At 40.7% G+C, this 17,629-nt stretch overlaps 1 protein-coding gene across 8 annotated transcripts in view; it reads left to right on the top strand.

The window, feature by feature from the left end:
* The first annotated feature begins 568 nt into the window (after positions 1-568).
* The window catches only part of LOC124067164 (phospholipid-transporting ATPase IH-like), a 33,846-nt gene continuing 16,785 nt past the window's right edge, over positions 569-17,629 (top strand). For 2 of the 8 annotated variants that reach the window (XM_046404297.1, XM_046404299.1), the window contains exons 1-10: positions 571-1,146; positions 11,242-11,364; positions 11,624-11,713; positions 13,044-13,124; positions 13,777-13,884; positions 15,435-15,563; positions 16,952-17,055; positions 17,176-17,226; positions 17,369-17,433; positions 17,516-17,597. In XM_046404297.1, coding sequence (XP_046260253.1) covers positions 1,108-1,146; positions 11,242-11,364; positions 11,624-11,713; positions 13,044-13,124; positions 13,777-13,884; positions 15,435-15,563; positions 16,952-17,055; positions 17,176-17,226; positions 17,369-17,433; positions 17,516-17,597 — 872 coding nt within the window. In that variant the 5' untranslated portion in view covers positions 571-1,107. Of the gene's footprint in view, positions 1,147-1,788; positions 1,939-11,241; positions 11,365-11,623; positions 11,714-13,043; positions 13,125-13,776; positions 13,885-15,434; positions 15,564-16,951; positions 17,056-17,175; positions 17,227-17,368; positions 17,434-17,515; positions 17,598-17,629 lie in introns of those variants that run through there. The other 6 variants (XM_046404295.1, XM_046404300.1, XM_046404292.1 and 3 more) reach the window with 6 other exon arrangements.

Raw genomic sequence — 17,629 nt, 5'->3', positions numbered from 1 at the left:
ACTGCATTCATTGAGATACTTGTACTTTATGTTACTTTATGTATGTTCTGCTTATACTACTTTATGCTCCACTACATTTGACAGGAAAACAGTGGGATTTCCGCCCGGCTACATTTATCTGTCAGCTGTACTTACTAGTTACTTTTCAGATTAACATTTTAAAAATCTATAATCAGCATATAAAATGTTGCATTGTTCTACACCAAACCACCAATAGAAAATATCCAGAATCACCGCCAGTTTTGCCAGCTACAGCATTAAAATGCTGCTTGCACGTTAATGTATCAGTAACAGTTCAGTCAATTTGCCTGAAGAGCAGTGGGTAATTTCAGTTTACTCTAATTAAACAGTAGTTTTTAATACAGATCTTTTCTTAATAAGTAGAACAGTCTACACTCTGGTTTTACTGTTTTACTGAATTACATGATCAAAATACTAAAGTTCAAGTTTGTCAACTTCCTTTGTCAACATTGGCAAAACACGACCCGGTTAAATATGTTTGTTTGTCTGTTTTTGTTTGTTTCTTTTTTGGATTATGAGTTTCGGACTTTCTTTGCTGGAGGACCTCAGCACGTAGAGGTTATTTTCAGTGCGGTATTCAGATTATTTTAGAGCCGAGTGAAGATCCGTGCGCATGCGTGCTGTAGTCATCTGACGGCTGAGCGCTGTGGACGCTTTGCTGTGCCGCTTCACCGAGGGCCACCGCTGTAACGTAACACAGAGCGGGACACAGACAGCCTCCATGAGGGACCATCTCCTGCAAGATCAAAGCTGTTCAACGGACGAGGAGTAACCGCTAAAGACTACCCAGAGGTTTGGCGCTTTGCATGCGGTGAACCTTTTCCTGAAATGTAGCCAGCAGCGTGAGTGTGGGTTGTTGTAATCTCTCGGTCGCTGCATGGCTCTTCCCGGGGATGCCATGAAAATCAGAACAGCCGACTGAGAGACCGCTGTTCCTCGCTATCACAGACACGGCGGCGGCGGTGCTGCTGGTGGTGAGCGATGGATACTGGTGGAAAGATCCACTTTAGGTAGCGCTAACGAGGATCCAAGGAGTGCCGAACGTCTCTGTCGCACGGTTTAGTCGCCGCCGGAGCTGTCTAAAGGATGGATTTCACCCTGCTCCGGAATATCATCAGCAGATACGTAAGGGCCCCCAACGCTGTCACAACTGTAGCTCTGTGTGCAAGTGCAGCCATATGTAATGCATATCATGTGCCAGTTGTAGTTGTGTTTTTTTTAACATCTACCATGCAGTGAGTGTTCAGAGTTAAACTGCACAAAGCTGCCTCCAGAGATGACAAACAGTTTGCTCATCTGTAATGGTAAACACACCGCTTTGGAAGGCCATTGACTGTGGGCTTTACAATGTTTGTTGTGGAGCTGAATGGGGAATGTGCCAGTGGCTACAGATGCAGTGATGGCTGCTGAATGTGTAGAATAGAAATGAACTTGTCTGGCCCAGTTACGTTGCTTTAGTGAGTTCCAACATGCGTGCATACCAAACTGTCTCCTGGTTTTCCCAGTTGCCCTGATCTGTAGAGGAAATAAGTCCCAACCAGGCCTTGTAGGGACTCACTCTGCACCACTGGTTTGTGATTTCTACACCAACTTTTTCTCACTTCCAGCCTGATAGGGAGATAAGTTGTGCAGTTGTTTAAAGATATTGCCACTCTCAATAGAGTAACGCACATTTAAACAAAGTAGCTGATGGTGAGGCTGTAACCATATTACTGGATGGTCTGGTCTGAACAGGCTGGTGCCATCAGCAGTCTCAGTTCATCAGCCAGAACAAGAAGCAGCTGGTCGGTGGGTGACTGAATTAGAAAAAAGGAATCAGCTCTGACAGGTCTGGTGTTGTTCATTAGACTGGGCAGTGGGCACCTCTGGACCTTACAGTCACATCGATCCTTTCACCTGAACATGAAACTGGCTCAGGTGCTGTGAAGATAACAGTCAGTATGAGCATGTGCGTGTGTGTGTGTTTGCATGAGCGTTCATGCTTTTGTGTTATGTATGTTGGTGGTTTGTCAGGCTCATACCAACGAGTGAGTGAGAGAGACTGTGTGTGCTTGTGTGCGTGTGTTTGCGTGCAGGCGGGTGACAGTGTGTTGAGATTTTGATGGATGCTCCAGCAGAGTTATTATCAGGAGAAATCAGATCAAGAAGCAAGGCAGAGAACAGGCAGGGAGGCGTGGGGTCATTGACTACACCAGGGTAGCAAAAGGTCAGGAAATTTCTGGAAATTTTCGGGCAGGATTTTCGATGGGTTATTTGGAAACTGTGCACAATTTCTACTTACAAATACTGTACTGTACTGTTAAACAGTGAGCAGAGCTGAACTGTAACCATGCGCTGCTTTCATCAGCACATTCTTCCATGGCCATCACATGTCCATATATCAGCGTCCCATTAAATATGTGCATGACAGGTGCAGCCTGATTACTGTCAACACTGCTGCACCGTCTGAGCCTGCATGCTCTCAGTCAGTACTTGATTTTATCACTAAAGTGAGTGTGTTTTATGTTTTTAATGATATTCCAGGTAGCCAGCAGTTTGTAGACTAAAGCAAAGTACACAGTTTATATTTTGTTAACTTATTCTACTTAAGGGTGTAGCTTGATTAAGTTGGACTGAGCCTCACTGAGGAGTTCTAATCATTCATTGCAAAACATGAGACAGCTCAATTGATTTAAAATTCAACCCAACTAAATTCAGATATTTTTTTTTTTGTTCATTTTGTTTTCAGTTGTTTGCCTTTTTTTCTGTCTGTCTAAGATGTGGTTAATACAGCCTGAGCTATTAACCCCTATATTTTTATTTTATTCCCATCCTTTGCCGTAAATTCTTGGTAATTTCATGGAAAATTTCCACCTCTAATATTCCTAGAATTTTGCAACCATAAACACACCACTCATCTCTCATTCTTTCCCCTTTGTTCCCTCATTCTACAACATTTATTAAGCAGACAAGGAACGAAATCATTAATTCCATTATCCAGGTATTGATTTAGAATTGGAGGGACGGTGGATGTATGTCTGGTCCTCCATTACAGGCGTGTCACCCTGTGTTATCCCTGCTATATTCTGAACAGCTGTTCCCTTAATGAGGCTACATAGAAGAACAAACATTACATCATGCAAGGTGATTAGCATACCGTAAGCAAGACGTCCATGCCTTTTCTCTGGAAAGAGAGAGCAGTAAGCTGCCATCAAGGTCATGGCCTCCCACACTTTAATAATTTTGCTGTTCCGAAAAAAAAAAAAAAATAGCTGAATGAGTAAAGCTTCTCCAGCCATGAAAGAATGTACTTCTGATTTAGTCCGCTTTACTCCACTGGGCAAGTTTATGAGCCTTTCACCTCATATCTTGTTCCCTTATTATCTCCTGTCATTGAATTGTGACTTGTCCTCTACCTAGCTTGTTTCTGGTTTGGTGTATTTACTTTTAAAATTCAACATATTAGACTTTGTTGGGTATAAAATGATAAAGTCCTTATTTCCATTGTTGTCTGTGGTGTTCGAACAAGTGTAATTAAAATAGAGACATGGAATGTTTGGCATTGATAAATAGGAACAGAAATTCAGTTGACAAATCAGTGAACAGGAAGTAGACAGGTTAAAAGTATTGTATACATCTGGAAGAGAGCGGATGCGTGACAGATTAAGATGCTTCATGTGTTCAAGCAAGATTTTTGTTTTTTAATATTAATTGTGATGCTTCCAAGATTCCTAAACCTTCGGCTGGTGACTCAGCTGTAACTGTGAACTGAGTGTAAAGTCTGTTGTCTGATAAATGATTGTCTGATTAATAGTAAGTGTTAAAAGTTGCTGAGACCTATCCCATGCACCACTTTATCGTGAGAGGGACATTTTAATTCTCTGAAAGCACTGCATTCTGTCCTGCCTGTAATCTTGTTTTCTGACTCAAGCGAAACTGCTGGTGAATTGAGCCTGTACAGTATGGTAAATTATTTCTTTTCCTTTTTGCGTGTGAAGTTTAGATGGAACATTTTGTTGTGTAACAACCTAAATCTGTTGAACTTTTCTCACTATGATGGCATAAAAGAATGGCTAAGCCTGCATGCAGTATGAAATACAGTATAACAGGAATGTGGGTGTGGGTGTAGTCCTGTTCTGGTATCTCAGCAGACTCTGGGCCTGGATATGATGGGAAAAAATTATTTTATAATGAGATTTATCTGTAAAATGACCTCCTGTGGTTTGAACAGATCCGGCGTGTATGTGACTGTGTGCGTGCGTGCGTGCGTGCTGGGTCTGTGCTCTTGTTATGTGTGTCCACTCCCTTGTCTTCTGTGCCTTTTTGTCGTCTGGTAATAATAATAATAGTAATGGCGTGATGGCTCATACTGGTGCAGAGTGTGAGAACTGCATGAGGTCATGATCTGGATAAGACGGACGCTGGTATGTGTGACTGGTGGTTGTATTAAAGACACATGACACCTCACAGGAGCTTAAATATCTTCTCATATTTGTAAATCTTCACTTCGACAGAACAGCCTTTTGCATTACCAGCATTTATATCAGCACCGTGGCCCTGCTTTCTCCTGTCCTCAGCTTGATTCGCCCCAGCCTGCCTCTATCGTCACCCACCTTTAGATCTTATCCATGAATGTCTGACAGTTATTCTTGTGGAGACCTCTCACAACCTCAGCAATAAGGAAGAAAGGCCTCCCTTTGAACAACAGGGTGCCAGCAGGTCCGGGAGTGCTGAAGGGCTTTAGAAAGATTTGTAGCGACTTTACAGCTCTTTGAATGCCCTAGCTGGTGTTGAAAAGCAGAACACAACCTGCTAGATTACTGTTTTACACAAACAGTTAAGGGCAGTCTATTCCTGTCCACTGCCCCCCTTGGAGATGGGGCCATGCCAGAGAGACAGAGGCTGTAGGTGACAAAACACACAGGATTTATGTTTGGGCAAAGCTTTGCCCGCTGGCCTGCGTATATCAGAGAAAACATTTTTTTTTTGTCTCCCATGTTATCAGGCACCGTTTCAAGCCTGTATTGTGATGTTGCTGGTATTAAATGCAAACTAAATAAGAGAGGTTTTTTGAAATTATTATTATTATTTTTCTAGGATTCAAATTATGGTGGTGGGGGGGGGGAAGGAGAGAAGAGAGTGAGGGGAATGGGGGAAGGAGCACAGCTGGATTAAAGACTTATGTAACAGTTGGATCACGGCAAGTCAAGTGGGAGAGGAAGCTGGGAACTGGGGCAACAACACAATACACATTTTGTCATTTTAAACGTAATCTTCTCTTGATTATGCTTTGATTTTGTTGTTGTAGGGAGTCATTTACATCACCGAAGTTCTGGTAGGTTTTATTTTTGAAGGTCATTTTTCAGAATTCATAAGCAAAATGCTGCATCCATGTTTTTGCCTGCATCTGTGTAGCAGTTTCCTTCAAATATTAGTTTAATAAATGATGGTAATTCTCCCTGTGAACTAGCTTCCCTCCTCTTATTTCATTAGTTTCTTCCTCTCTGCTGCTTTTGATGTTTACCTTTTGATTCTGCTTTGTTCCAAAAGAGGACTGTCCACAGAGAGTACTGTCTAAGAAGTCCTAATTGAACCAAATAAAAGTATGTAGAAGATCTTTGGGATATTGTCTCCAAGAGCACTTCACATATTCCGGAAAGCCTTATAATCTCTTGTCAAATCTAGTTTCACAGCATTAAATTAATGAGAAAATCCTACACATTTGATCTTCAGTCTATACATAATGAAGCCTCTGTTTGGTCTTGATTCTTTCATTATGAACTTGCCGACATGGCCGTCTGTTCCTGCATACTACCATGGTGATTAATGGCAAATGAGTATCATTGGAGAGGATGTTGAACAAATCTTTTTCAGCTCAGGTCTCAAGGCTCTTTTTATCTTTGCTTAGTGCTACAACAAATTTCACACAGCGCCTATTATTGAACTAATTTAATATTCTTACTCTGTTCCTAGCAGCTGTGCTCTTTCATTTGAATGTAGCGTAAAAGAAACGTTCGATAGGTCTGTAAAACATGGTTCATATCATTGGTTTGCACCAACTTGTTGTAAATTCATTATTAGGTTTGCGTGTAAAACCCTTTTTGAATTCTCGTAACCACTAGCTATTTGCATTTTAAGGATTTATTAAACTGAAGTGCACCACTAAAACTTTAGAAATGTCTCACTTAGTGAAGACTTTAGTGCTGTGCAAATGAAAAGCAATTAATCATGTAACCTGGAAGTCAATATAGCATCACAAGCTGGAACTTAACTGCCACAAAAAACTGTTTTAAAGATGGCTAGTTGTATATGTTACATTTGATTACTAGTTCCTCATACATGTAGGCACTTTTGTTTTGTTACATATATACATAGAGAAATATGTGCTTCAGAGTTGACAGTATTTAATGTCATTTTATTATGAGTGAGAAATGCTTGACAATGCTAACCAAACCAGTGCTGTTTAGCTAGTCATTTAGGCTGACATTATTAGCATAATGTTGTTAATTAAGATTTTTTTTTTCCTGAAATGTACTTTCCAGTTTACTTTATTATGAAACATTTTATCAAGTGTCAGCTTATATATGTCCACTATATTTCATACATTTACATTTTTTTCATTTTGGAATATATATATATTGGCAAGCTAACATTAGCTTTGTCAGTAAGCTCAGTTAGCTTCAAAACAGTAAGACCCGGCAGCAGGTGTATTAAGAGCTCATTTCTATTTAAGAGTTAATTTAATAATGTATAAATGTCCACTTAGGTCTAAGGTCTGCTACTTTCATGCTCATTTCTGGAAATTCAGAGCATTTTTAACAGTTATTATTTGGTATTTTCCCCTATGACACCATGTTCATGCATACAAGAATTGACTGGTCATGTTTCCTATGTCTCTACATCCTGTGTCCTGTTAACTTGAGCAGTTCATTAAGGAAGAGCTCAGTCAGAGGAATTTGATCTGTGAGTTAATGAGGGATACCTGCTCAACATGCTGTGCGTTTCTGTAGTGCAGAAGTGGAGGAGGGGTGAGACACGACCATTTAATCAGGACAGTTAATGGTGTATACCTTTTATTACACCTCTGTGGTAGACAGGAGCCGAGGAGAGCATGCATAGATCATGGCACTGACAGGGTCAGGAGTTGCTTGCTTTTCACAGTCAAGTGATATGGTAGATATTCTGTAAGGATGTTTTAAAGCTGCCATTTAAACCATAAAAATGGCAGACCAGCTTGTGTTCTCTGACTTGAAATAAAAGTTTAAGTCCATCTGCCCACTGTACTGTCTAAAACACAAAAGGAGAAGTTTCAGTGGTGTGATGTTTGTTGTTGCCAAACTCATCTTGTCATTGTTCACTGCTGATGGTGATGAAAGACCAGCCACTCTGCTAGGAGGCTGTTTCAGCACTGTTAATATAGACAAAGCCTCCATGTCCTGCAACCAACCAGCCAGCCACTTTGTCTGATGGGGCAGTGGAGTGAAGAGGGAACAGTGGACTGAGGGTTGATATGGATCAGTGAGGATTAATGATCAGATAACTACAAACCACAATGCAATCTCTCTGTGTCTTTCTCCATCCCTCTCCCACAGTCACACTGTCAGAGTTTGACACACTCTGCCAGGAGATGGAGGGAACATGGAGAAAACGGTGCAGATAGAAAAGGGACCAACGATGAAATGAGGGAATTGTGGATTATGCCGTAAAGACCGGGCTGAGTACTGAGTAATATGCTCGAAATTATTATCACAATATTATCAAAGACGAGTTATCACAGTGGATCAGCGGAAACTTAATTGTCAGTTAGTTAATAATAATTGATTAATCCTTTTAGTCATTTATCGGACAAAAAAATCTGGATGTTTATGGATCTGGATCTCTATTTTGTGATTTTACATTGAATATCATGGGTTTGGGATTGTTGGTTGGACGAAACAAGACCTTTAATGACGTCACCTCAGACTTTAGAAAGTGTTGGACATTTGTGGATTAAACTATGCATCGGTTAATTGAAAAAGACAACTGACAGTTTAATAGATGATAAAAAACAGTGATGAATTAACTTCAGGACCAACCAGACTATTCTCTGATATCGAGGTATATCACAATATGATGTTAAATGCAAGTAAAACCACATGATGTAAAACAATTGAGATGTTTTTAAATTGTAATTAACTTCTGTCCTGATTAAGCAGCATTAAACATTTTGGACTTCTGGACTGTACGCTGATTGGACAATTTTTACATTAGATACTGTAACAGACTGTCTCTTGGTGAGTGATTCACTATGTTAATAATTTGATAAATGTGGTTCATTGTCCATGCCCACATCAGAGCCCTGTTCTTTGTACAGAGATGACTCAGTTTGATTTGACACCAGCCTGGACTTTTCAAAGCCACTTCCTGTAAAACTTCAAAGTATTAGCAGCTGTTGTCAGAGCGAAGAGTCTTTAAGATCAAACCGTCAGAAGTGCAGTTTGTTCAGTTATTATGACCAAGATGTTTCAGTGTTTTCATTAGAGGAACCAGTAGATTACAGTACAGGTGCAAAGGCAATGAACTGAAGTAATTACCAGATAAATGAACACTATTCCACAAAATCTGGTGAGATACTGAACCTCGCAATGTGCATGTGGTGCCATCTTGGTCTTCTTTGCTGTTTTATTAGCAACGTGATTTGAATTTTCATCAGGGTCATCAGGATCTGTTCGTGTAATTACAACAAACTATTAAAAACCCAGACCCATGATCACTGAAGCTGTGTTTGAGACTTTTGATTTGATCCCAGTGACCATGACACTCTGTGTTCCTACAGATTTTGTGTGTTTTTAAGTATTTGCTTTGGTCAGTTATGTTCCCTTTACTGACAAAGGTAATAAGTGCTGCATCATTTGTGAGCAACTACAGCATCTATTCTTTGAACCATGGCATGACGCTTCAACCTCTGCTGTCAGTCTTTTGTTTTCACTTAATACATTTTCCTTTCTCCTTGGCACCCTTTTTTCATTCTTTCATTGCATCATCATTTCATTCTTTTGTCCATCTCAATCTCCCGCTGCTCGCTCAACTCCAGTCTCACACTGTTTTCCACCTCGCTTTCCATCTCTCACTCTCTCTCTCTCCATTTTTCGCTGTATCTCAGGGTCATGTGGCCCCCCTGATGTTTTGGAGGGGTCTCAAGTTGGCTGACACTGTTGGCTCAGTGTCTATTTTCATCCCACTGCCAAGTGCCTGTTGATCACTGTGGATAAGTTTAGATCTGTGACCATGCTCCTCCTCGCTATCGCAGTTTACCATTTTGACACAGATTTTTCATTTCAGAAGTCGCTGGGCAAAGTTACATTAGCCTTCCTTTGATCTTATGTCCAAACTTAATGAAGGGTGTACATTTGGAATTTTATTACGGTTTGAACTTTTTAAAACTTGTGGGATTGAATCCATATGGTTACAGAGGAGACTTGTGAACTTTAAAAGGTTTGGTTTATTGACTGTAAACTATATCTCTGCCAAAATGTTGAGGACATTTTAAGCAGTGAAGTGCTGCTTCCACTGAAGTGCTTGCCCCAGAACTTTTCTGCTAATGGTCAACACTTCTCCTTTGAGCTGTGTCAGGCAGGCTGCTTTGCCAAAGGCTGCGCTCACACTGCCCACTCAGGACAAAGGATTAGGAGCCATGTAGGAAGCCAGATGGGAACAAACAGCTGAATGCGGTCTCTTGACTTTTGTTTTTTTTTTTTCTTGGAGAGCTCTTTTCCCACAGTAGTGTATAATGAAGGACACCTTGGAAAATATATGCTGCGCTAAACTCCCAGAATGCACTCTGTTAGTCCCCAGGGAGCTCCCTAGTTGTAATATAGATGAAAGATGAACAGAGATGGAAGTATGCATGCACACAATGCTAAGTGCTTTCATTATTTTTGAATCAAGCTTTTGGACTGTTAGAGTGAAGCCATCAGAATAAATGTTGTTGTTTCAGATGTGTGTAGAAGAAAAAGATTAAACGAAGGATGGGGCAGAGCTCAGGCTGCAGAGAGGTCCTGCAGGAAGAGGCGAAAAGATAAATGACAAACCCACACTTGTGTGACTCAGAGCTGATCTCACCTACACACACACCAGCGAACACACACTCAACCCTTCAGTCAGCCCTGTCTTACCCACGAGGTTGTTTCTTAAAGAAAGTGACTGAAGTTGTGTTACAGTGATATGTAACGTTATGTTTAATCCAGGACAGTTAGGCAAGGAAAATTTATTTAGATTTCATTTAAACCTTATTACATTTGTAAGGAATTATTCTAATATTTTGTGGATCTTTCATTTTTATTCATTCAGTTTTCTCGGCGGCACAATGATACAGTGGTTAGCACTGTCACCTCACAGCAAGAGGGTTCTGGGTTTTGGTCTGGGCTGAGTTCTGGTGGGTTTTCTCCAGATACTCTGGCTACCTTCCATAGTTACAGAAACATTAGGTTGATTGGCTACATTGCCCTTAGGCAATGTAGAGTGTGTGGTTGTCTGTCTTTGTGTGTCAGCCCTGCGACTGACTGGTGACCAGTCCAGGGTGTACCCCGCCTCTCGCCTGTAGCCAGCTGTGACAGGCTCCAGCCCTCCCATCCATCCATCTATCCATTCTCCATAAGTTGAAAAATGGATGGATGGATAGTTTATTTCTCGTATTGTCACAAAACCAACAAGACCCATTTCAGTTTCCAGTTGTGACATCTGCAGATTGCTTGTTTTGTTTTGCCAGTCTCCAAAGATGTTCAGTTCACAGTGATCACAGAAAACTGTAGATCATCATAATTCAAGAGATTGAACTTTTTGCTTGATAAGTGACTTAAATAGTTAATCATTTATCAAACCACATGGAAGTTAATTTTCAGCTGATGAATTGATTTCCTGACTAATTATTTCAACATTAGTAGTGTTCTTAGTGCTGAAACCAAAAATAAAATTATACTGTACATCTGTTAACACCAGAAATCTAAACTATCCTCTGTTCACGTGTACAGTGGACCATTAATAGTGCATACTCTGCATATAGTAAAAGGCTGGTTATAAAGAGATGTTGGCATGATAATAAGGTGTTAGTGAGGGTGGTTAGTGCCATATATTATAATATCAGTAGCTTCGGAGTTGCAAGCAGACACTTAAACAAGGCTGAACACTGTGATTTAACCCATTTTTTCTGTCCAGACTCTACCTGTATTGCTATTTATATCTATATCTTTCTCTCTCTGTCAGTGTGTGGGGGAGGAGATCTGGGTGGACAGTCGGACGGTGTACATCGGGCATAAAGAACCCCCTCCGGGAGCTGAGGCCTACATCCCTCAGCGTTACCCCGACAACCGCATCGTCTCCTCCAAGGTGAGCGAGCCACAGCCCGTGACTCAGTGCCACAACATTGTTTATCATCACCCTATTCTTTGGTTTCATATTTAGACAACCATGTAATCTCTTTTGTGGCCATGTTTTTAAGGATGACACGTTTCACTTTTCTTCTGCTTGTCAAGCTGTGCATCCCAGTTTCTCTTGCCAGAAGGACTGGATGATGAAGTGCCATTGTTTCCCTTGCTGTTTTCCCTTTGTGTGGTAATAATCCTGCTGCTGTCACTCTGTCCCACAGTATACCTTCTGGAACTTCATTCCCAAGAATTTGTTTGAGCAGTTCAGAAGAATTGCAAACTTCTACTTCTTGGTTATATTTCTTGTCCAGGTAAAATTTTCATTTTACTCTGAAGCTCTGTGGAAATAATAACCCAGCTGTCCCTTTGTCTTAACAAAAAAATGTAAAAATCCTATAACTAAATGCCACTAGCAGCTACTGGTAACAAGCTAACAAACATTGCATCTCTTGGTTCATTTTGTGCTGAATTTTGTAGTTCCTAACATGGCCTACTTTGAATGGCTTTGCAGCTTTGTATCAAGACATATTCAGCAGTACTGAAGACGTTTGAATACTGCCCCATTTTTTATAAGTAGATAACTAAATAGCTAAACTAAGTGATGGAACCTCGATTTTTGTTTTTTTTTGTAGTATTTAGAAGCAGATTTACAATTTCATGTGGTGCTGTTGTCAAAGCAACAAGTCCTTGGACTTATATCTGTCAAGATATAAGATTATTCAAAATTAGCTAGTGTCTGTCTTGTCAGGAACCAGAAAACCTGGTGAAAACATCCTTAACACAGATGAGGTGAATTTCAATAAATAGAGACAGAAGAAAGTACTTCACCAACACGTGTAAACAAATTTAACCTGTGTCATGGTTGAGATGTACTTTTTTATACTTTTTGATCCTCATAGCCTTATATTGGCTCATGGTTGCTGTCTCTTCAAGCGTTCCCTGATTTCAAAATAAGAGCAATTGTCCAAGATTAGCAGTGAAATCATGCATGTTACCTGGCTGTGGATTACCATAATTTGACTTTGCTAACATAATATTATCCTGAAATTACAAGTGTTGTACTGCTCAGTGTCTGTCTAAATCAGAATCATAGAGAAGTAGATTTTTTTCTCAGTGACACCATATTGCACCAAATGTTAAATAATCAGGCAAGGACAAAGTCATCGTAGAAGAGAAGGCAGAGGAGGATACATCAGTGTCCTTAGCAGCGGAATACCAGAATGCACTGTATGTTTTATCAGTAACATGTGAAATACTACACCCTCTTAATGGGGCAAACTGAACATAGCACACAGCAGCAATGTTTGTACTCCTCCTCTTTTTGTCAACTGAAAAGGTCCTACTTTGCCATTATTACATTTACTTATGTACTGCTACTAGAAAAATAAAGGAAAGATTCAAAAACACATGCTAACAGTCTGAGAATAGATTTTGTTCTTTGAGTGCATATGGAGGAAATCAAACGAGATTTGATTATGTGGATGCTTTAAAGATGCTTGGTATATACTTGATTCTTTATTACAGAAGCTTTTTTCCCTGCTGCACTTCCTCACTCAGTGTTGCATTACTTGGCATCCTCTTCACCTCTTTCTTCTGTTGTCTCCCCCCCCATTTTCCTCCCCCTGTTCCTCTCCCTTGCAGCTTATCATCGACACCCCCACCAGCCCAGTCACCAGCGGCCTGCCCCTATTCTTTGTTATCACTGTCACCGCCATAAAACAGGTAGGACACACACAAACACACTCACATTTCCGGGAAATATTGCTTGCAGTGACATCCCCCTCCTATCCCCACATACACACACACACACACACACACACACACAGACAGAGCCCAACTCTCAGTCTCAAATACATACACTACACACTCTAGCAATCGCCTCTCTATTATCTGTATACACACATTCCTCTCTCAGCGAGAGGACATGCCATTGAATATGTCTGGTGATGTGAGAAATATGATAATGAATGGTCTTCTCTGTTAATCACTCTAGCTGAGAATCCCATGGGAGATGCATCCTCTCTACCATGTCCACAGTGCTGAGGGATAGGGTACTATCAGTGATAGATGGAGCTGTTCTGGCTAAGGAGGCCTGAGCTTTACTGGGACATAAATTTGAAACATGACATGTTGGCCAGAAATCCAGGAAGCAGGTCACTAAGCTCAGGGAGCACAATGCTAATTAATTACAGTGTATGACTTCTCCCCTCTCCCCCTCCATCTCTCTTGATCTCACACTATGCTCTGGCCCAAATTTTCCGTGCACAATAATCTATATTCTCTGCTTCCCCACCCACCCAACACACACATTGGCTTTTCTTCCTTTTCCCTTACAATCTTGTTCTGTCTTCCTCTCTCGCTGCATTTCTCTCAGGGCTATGAGGACTGGCTCAGGCACAAAGCTGACTGCTCTATAAATGAGTGTCCGGTGGATGTGGTGCAGCAGGGGAAGGTGGTGAGGACACAGAGTCACAAGCTACGGGTAAGAATGGCCTCATTAGAGCAGTATAGCACCTGAGGCCACAAAGCAACACTCCTGTACTGCGGCACAGCTCACTTTTTCTATAACTGCCCCCCTTCTCTTTCTCTCTGCGGTCCTCTCTAACTTTGTTTTCTTTCCCTCCTCGCTCTTGCTTGTCTTTCCCACCAATTAATTGCCCCTGAAACTGTAGCAGAGGAACAATTATAGTGTTGCACCATATGCGAGTCTCTTGGTGACTGAACAGGACTGATGTATTTCATAAGTTAAGATATTCCTGTCATCATCCCTAGATGTTCTCTTATGTCATTCTGACGCAACAGCAGATCACTGTTTGGTAGTGTGGTGCAGTTTAATTCTTGAAAATGCCTTCTAATCCATGAGGCTTCTGTTATATCAGAACCCATGCTTGATGCTATTCACGACTGGAATTAAATGTTCTTGCCATTTCTGTTGATACTGGTCTGATGATGCTGGTTTCCCAGTCTGTGGCTCTTCCAAACCTCTTTACCTCTGCTAAAGAAGCAAATATATATATATATATATATATATATATATATATATCTCCCACGTAACTGTTTCTTAAACAGTGCATTTGTTGGAGACTGTTATCAGTATTTATGACAGGAGGGCAGTGTGCGTGTTGTCGTCTCAAAATAAGCTGCAATAAAATCTAGTAAAATCTTAACGCTGGAAAATGTAGTTTAATGTCAGCTATTAATAGCTTCATGAAGATGTGAATATTCTTTAGAAAAACATGAACCAGCTTCGATGAGCTGTTACTCTGCAGAAATCTTATCTGAGCCCAGCATCAGAGGTATCGCACAACGTAGTGTGAGCGTCTCACTCACCACCTCCTGTGTAGATGTACAGATACAGTTGAGTTGGAGGGTAAATCATGAGTGCAGGTGCGTCTAATTGTCGTGTGCAGAGACTGTGTGAGATGTTGAGGGTCAGCTTTGAATAAGGCTTCCATACAGCTGCACAGCCTTAAAGGTTAGTCTTATACTTTGTGTTGCCATAGCAATAGATTCCACTGAATTTCATTGGTAGAGAGAGACATTTTCCATCAACATGTACAGATTTTCTGTCTTAATTTTTCTGTCACTGTCCTGCACCTTCGGCGTCTCAGTCCTCTCTCTCTCTCTGTCTGTCTCTCTCTCTCTCTCTCTCTCTGTGTCTTCCAGCGTTTTCTGTAGAAAGGTTTCTCACTGCCGTAGATCAAACAGAGAGGATTAGAGTGGGAGCAGGAATAATGATGAATATATTAATCATGCAAAATCAGAGAGCGTGTGTCATGTGTATGGTCACCGTGGAGATGGGATTTATCAGAGCTTAAGCTGCTCCGCTCACATAATCCGTTATGCAACTTCTCAATCCTTTGAAAAAAGAAAAAAAGGAATGGTAAAGGATGAGCAGACGTTTACCCGCAGGTCTGTCTCTTTGTCTTTTAATTCTGTGTCCATGTGAACCTCTCATCAAAGTACTTCTCATTTATTATTGATGTATAAACCATTATGGTGTTGGTGACGTGTCCTGTCCTGCTCTGTCAGGTGGGGGACATTGTGGTGGTGAAGGAGGACGAGACTTTCCCATGTGACCTCATCCTGCTCTCCTCCAGCCGCCATGATGGGACCTGCTACGTCACCACCACCAGTCTGGACGGGGAGTCCAGTCACAAGGTACCAGGACCACTGTATAATTCTGATTTGATTTTTTTTTTTTTTCAGCTCAACTTCACCATATTTGATCCCAAAACAGGAAAGCATTATGATTCAGTAGGTCTTTAAGAGCTTAAAAAAATAAATCGGCTACATTTCAGGCCTTTTAAAATGCTAAAAATGAAAACGACTCACCTGATAGAAGGTCCAGTTTTGGATTAATACAGAACAATGTTTGGTGCAGCTTTTTTTTTTTACTGAACACAATTGGAAATTATAGTATGCTTCTTAATAATTAATGTCAGTGTGCTTGTTCTTAATTTAACAGGTTTTAAACATTTAATTAACAATAGATATTTAGAAATAATAGAAATAGCTGCTTTGTTACAGCTTTTAATTGGTTTTTAGTAGTGTTCTATATAGTAAGTAAAAATGCTTTCAAACCTGAAACAGTTAGTTATTGATTAGTCAGTCAACAACATTATGGTTTAATCTGCTGATTATTTTATCAATCAATTATTTTTGTCTATAAAATATAACATTTTAAATATTGGAAAGTAACAGTCACTTCTTCACAAATCCCACATTTTCTTGTTTTGTCTGCGCGGTTCAAAACCAAAAGATATGTGGCTTTCTGTCATATAAGCCTGAGAAAACATGCAGATCTTCCCATTTGAAACTGGAATCTGAATTTTTGGCATTTTTTCTTGTTTAACCGTCTGTGCACATATTTATTTTCTGCTGATCATTTAAATCATTTAGGTTCCTTTTTTTAAGCAAAAATAACTTTTCCTGGTTAGTTTTAGTATTTGGTGCTTTTCTCTGTCCCATGTGACCTGAATATCTTAAGTTTAAGGTGTAAATAAACTGCGATCTTTTATTCCATATTCTCTGACATTTTCAGAGCACAACTAATTGAGAAAATAATCAGCAGATTAATCAGTGATGAAAATTGTTGTTAGATGCAGCCATACACTCATCAATCAACACATGAACACAGACGCAGAAATGCATTATGGTGTCTGTGACATCTGGTCACACTTTGCATTTCACATTCTCACTTCGCCTTTGATTTTCACTGCTGTCACTCAGGCAAGCATACGCATGGTTGAGCATACACACACACACACACACAAACATACATCCCACAGTGTAGCATTGAGTGCTCCACCCACATGCCTCAGGGGGCGACCCCCTGATGTGCTCAGCATCCCAGCATGCTGTCCTCTGCTGACCCGGAAAGCTGTCTATAGCAGCACACCTCCCAGGCTCTCCCAGTCATTCAGAAAATCTGCTGGAAGCCTGCCCGAGGAGCGAAATGAACCCTGCTCTCATTAGTGTCTGTGGGTGACATTTTCCTCTGTTGTCTTCTTCTTCTTCTTCCCCCTTCCTCCACCCCTCTATCTCAGACCTATTATGCTGTACCAGATACCATGGCCTTTAGAACGGAGCAGGAGGTGGATTCACTACATGCCACTATTGAATGTGAACAACCACAACCTGACCTCTACAAGTGAGTGTGGTGCATGCTCACTGATGCAGACATATTATCAGCTACGTCCTCTTAGAAGCAGATCTCCCCTTGTCGCTCCTCTTGAATTTATTTTTCTGTGATTTCTTTTTTTTTTTGCAGATTTGTGGGACGCATCAGTATTTACAAGGACAAAGAAGAGCCTGTGGCTAGGTGAGTGTACTACTTTTTGTATTCAGGGACTTTTTTGAGCTATACCTTTTATGGACAAGGCAAACTGTTTTTCTAAATTGATCACGTCTTCAGTGGCATTCCTTAAATAAAGACATCCAAGGATTCTGTCTCATTCTTGCAGACCACTTGGGGCAGAGAACTTGCTCCTCAGAGGAGCCACACTGAAGAACACTCAACATATTTATGGTAGTAACATGTGGATTCAGTCAGTTTAATGTCTGTTGAATGCTGCTGATTTTCCCGTTAACTCTGATTTCTCTGCCCTCAGCTGTCGCAGTCTACACTGGCATGGAGACGAAGATGGCACTTAATTACCAGTCTAAATCTCAGAAGCGCTCCGCTGTAGAAAAGTATGATTAACGTCACTGCTTTCACTGCATTA

Source organism: Scatophagus argus, chromosome 11, assembly GCF_020382885.2.
Source record: "Scatophagus argus isolate fScaArg1 chromosome 11, fScaArg1.pri, whole genome shotgun sequence".
NCBI lineage: Eukaryota > Metazoa > Chordata > Actinopteri > Scatophagidae > Scatophagus > Scatophagus argus.
Note: the sequence above shows the minus strand (reverse complement) of the source record. Positions and strands in the feature narration are given on the sequence as shown.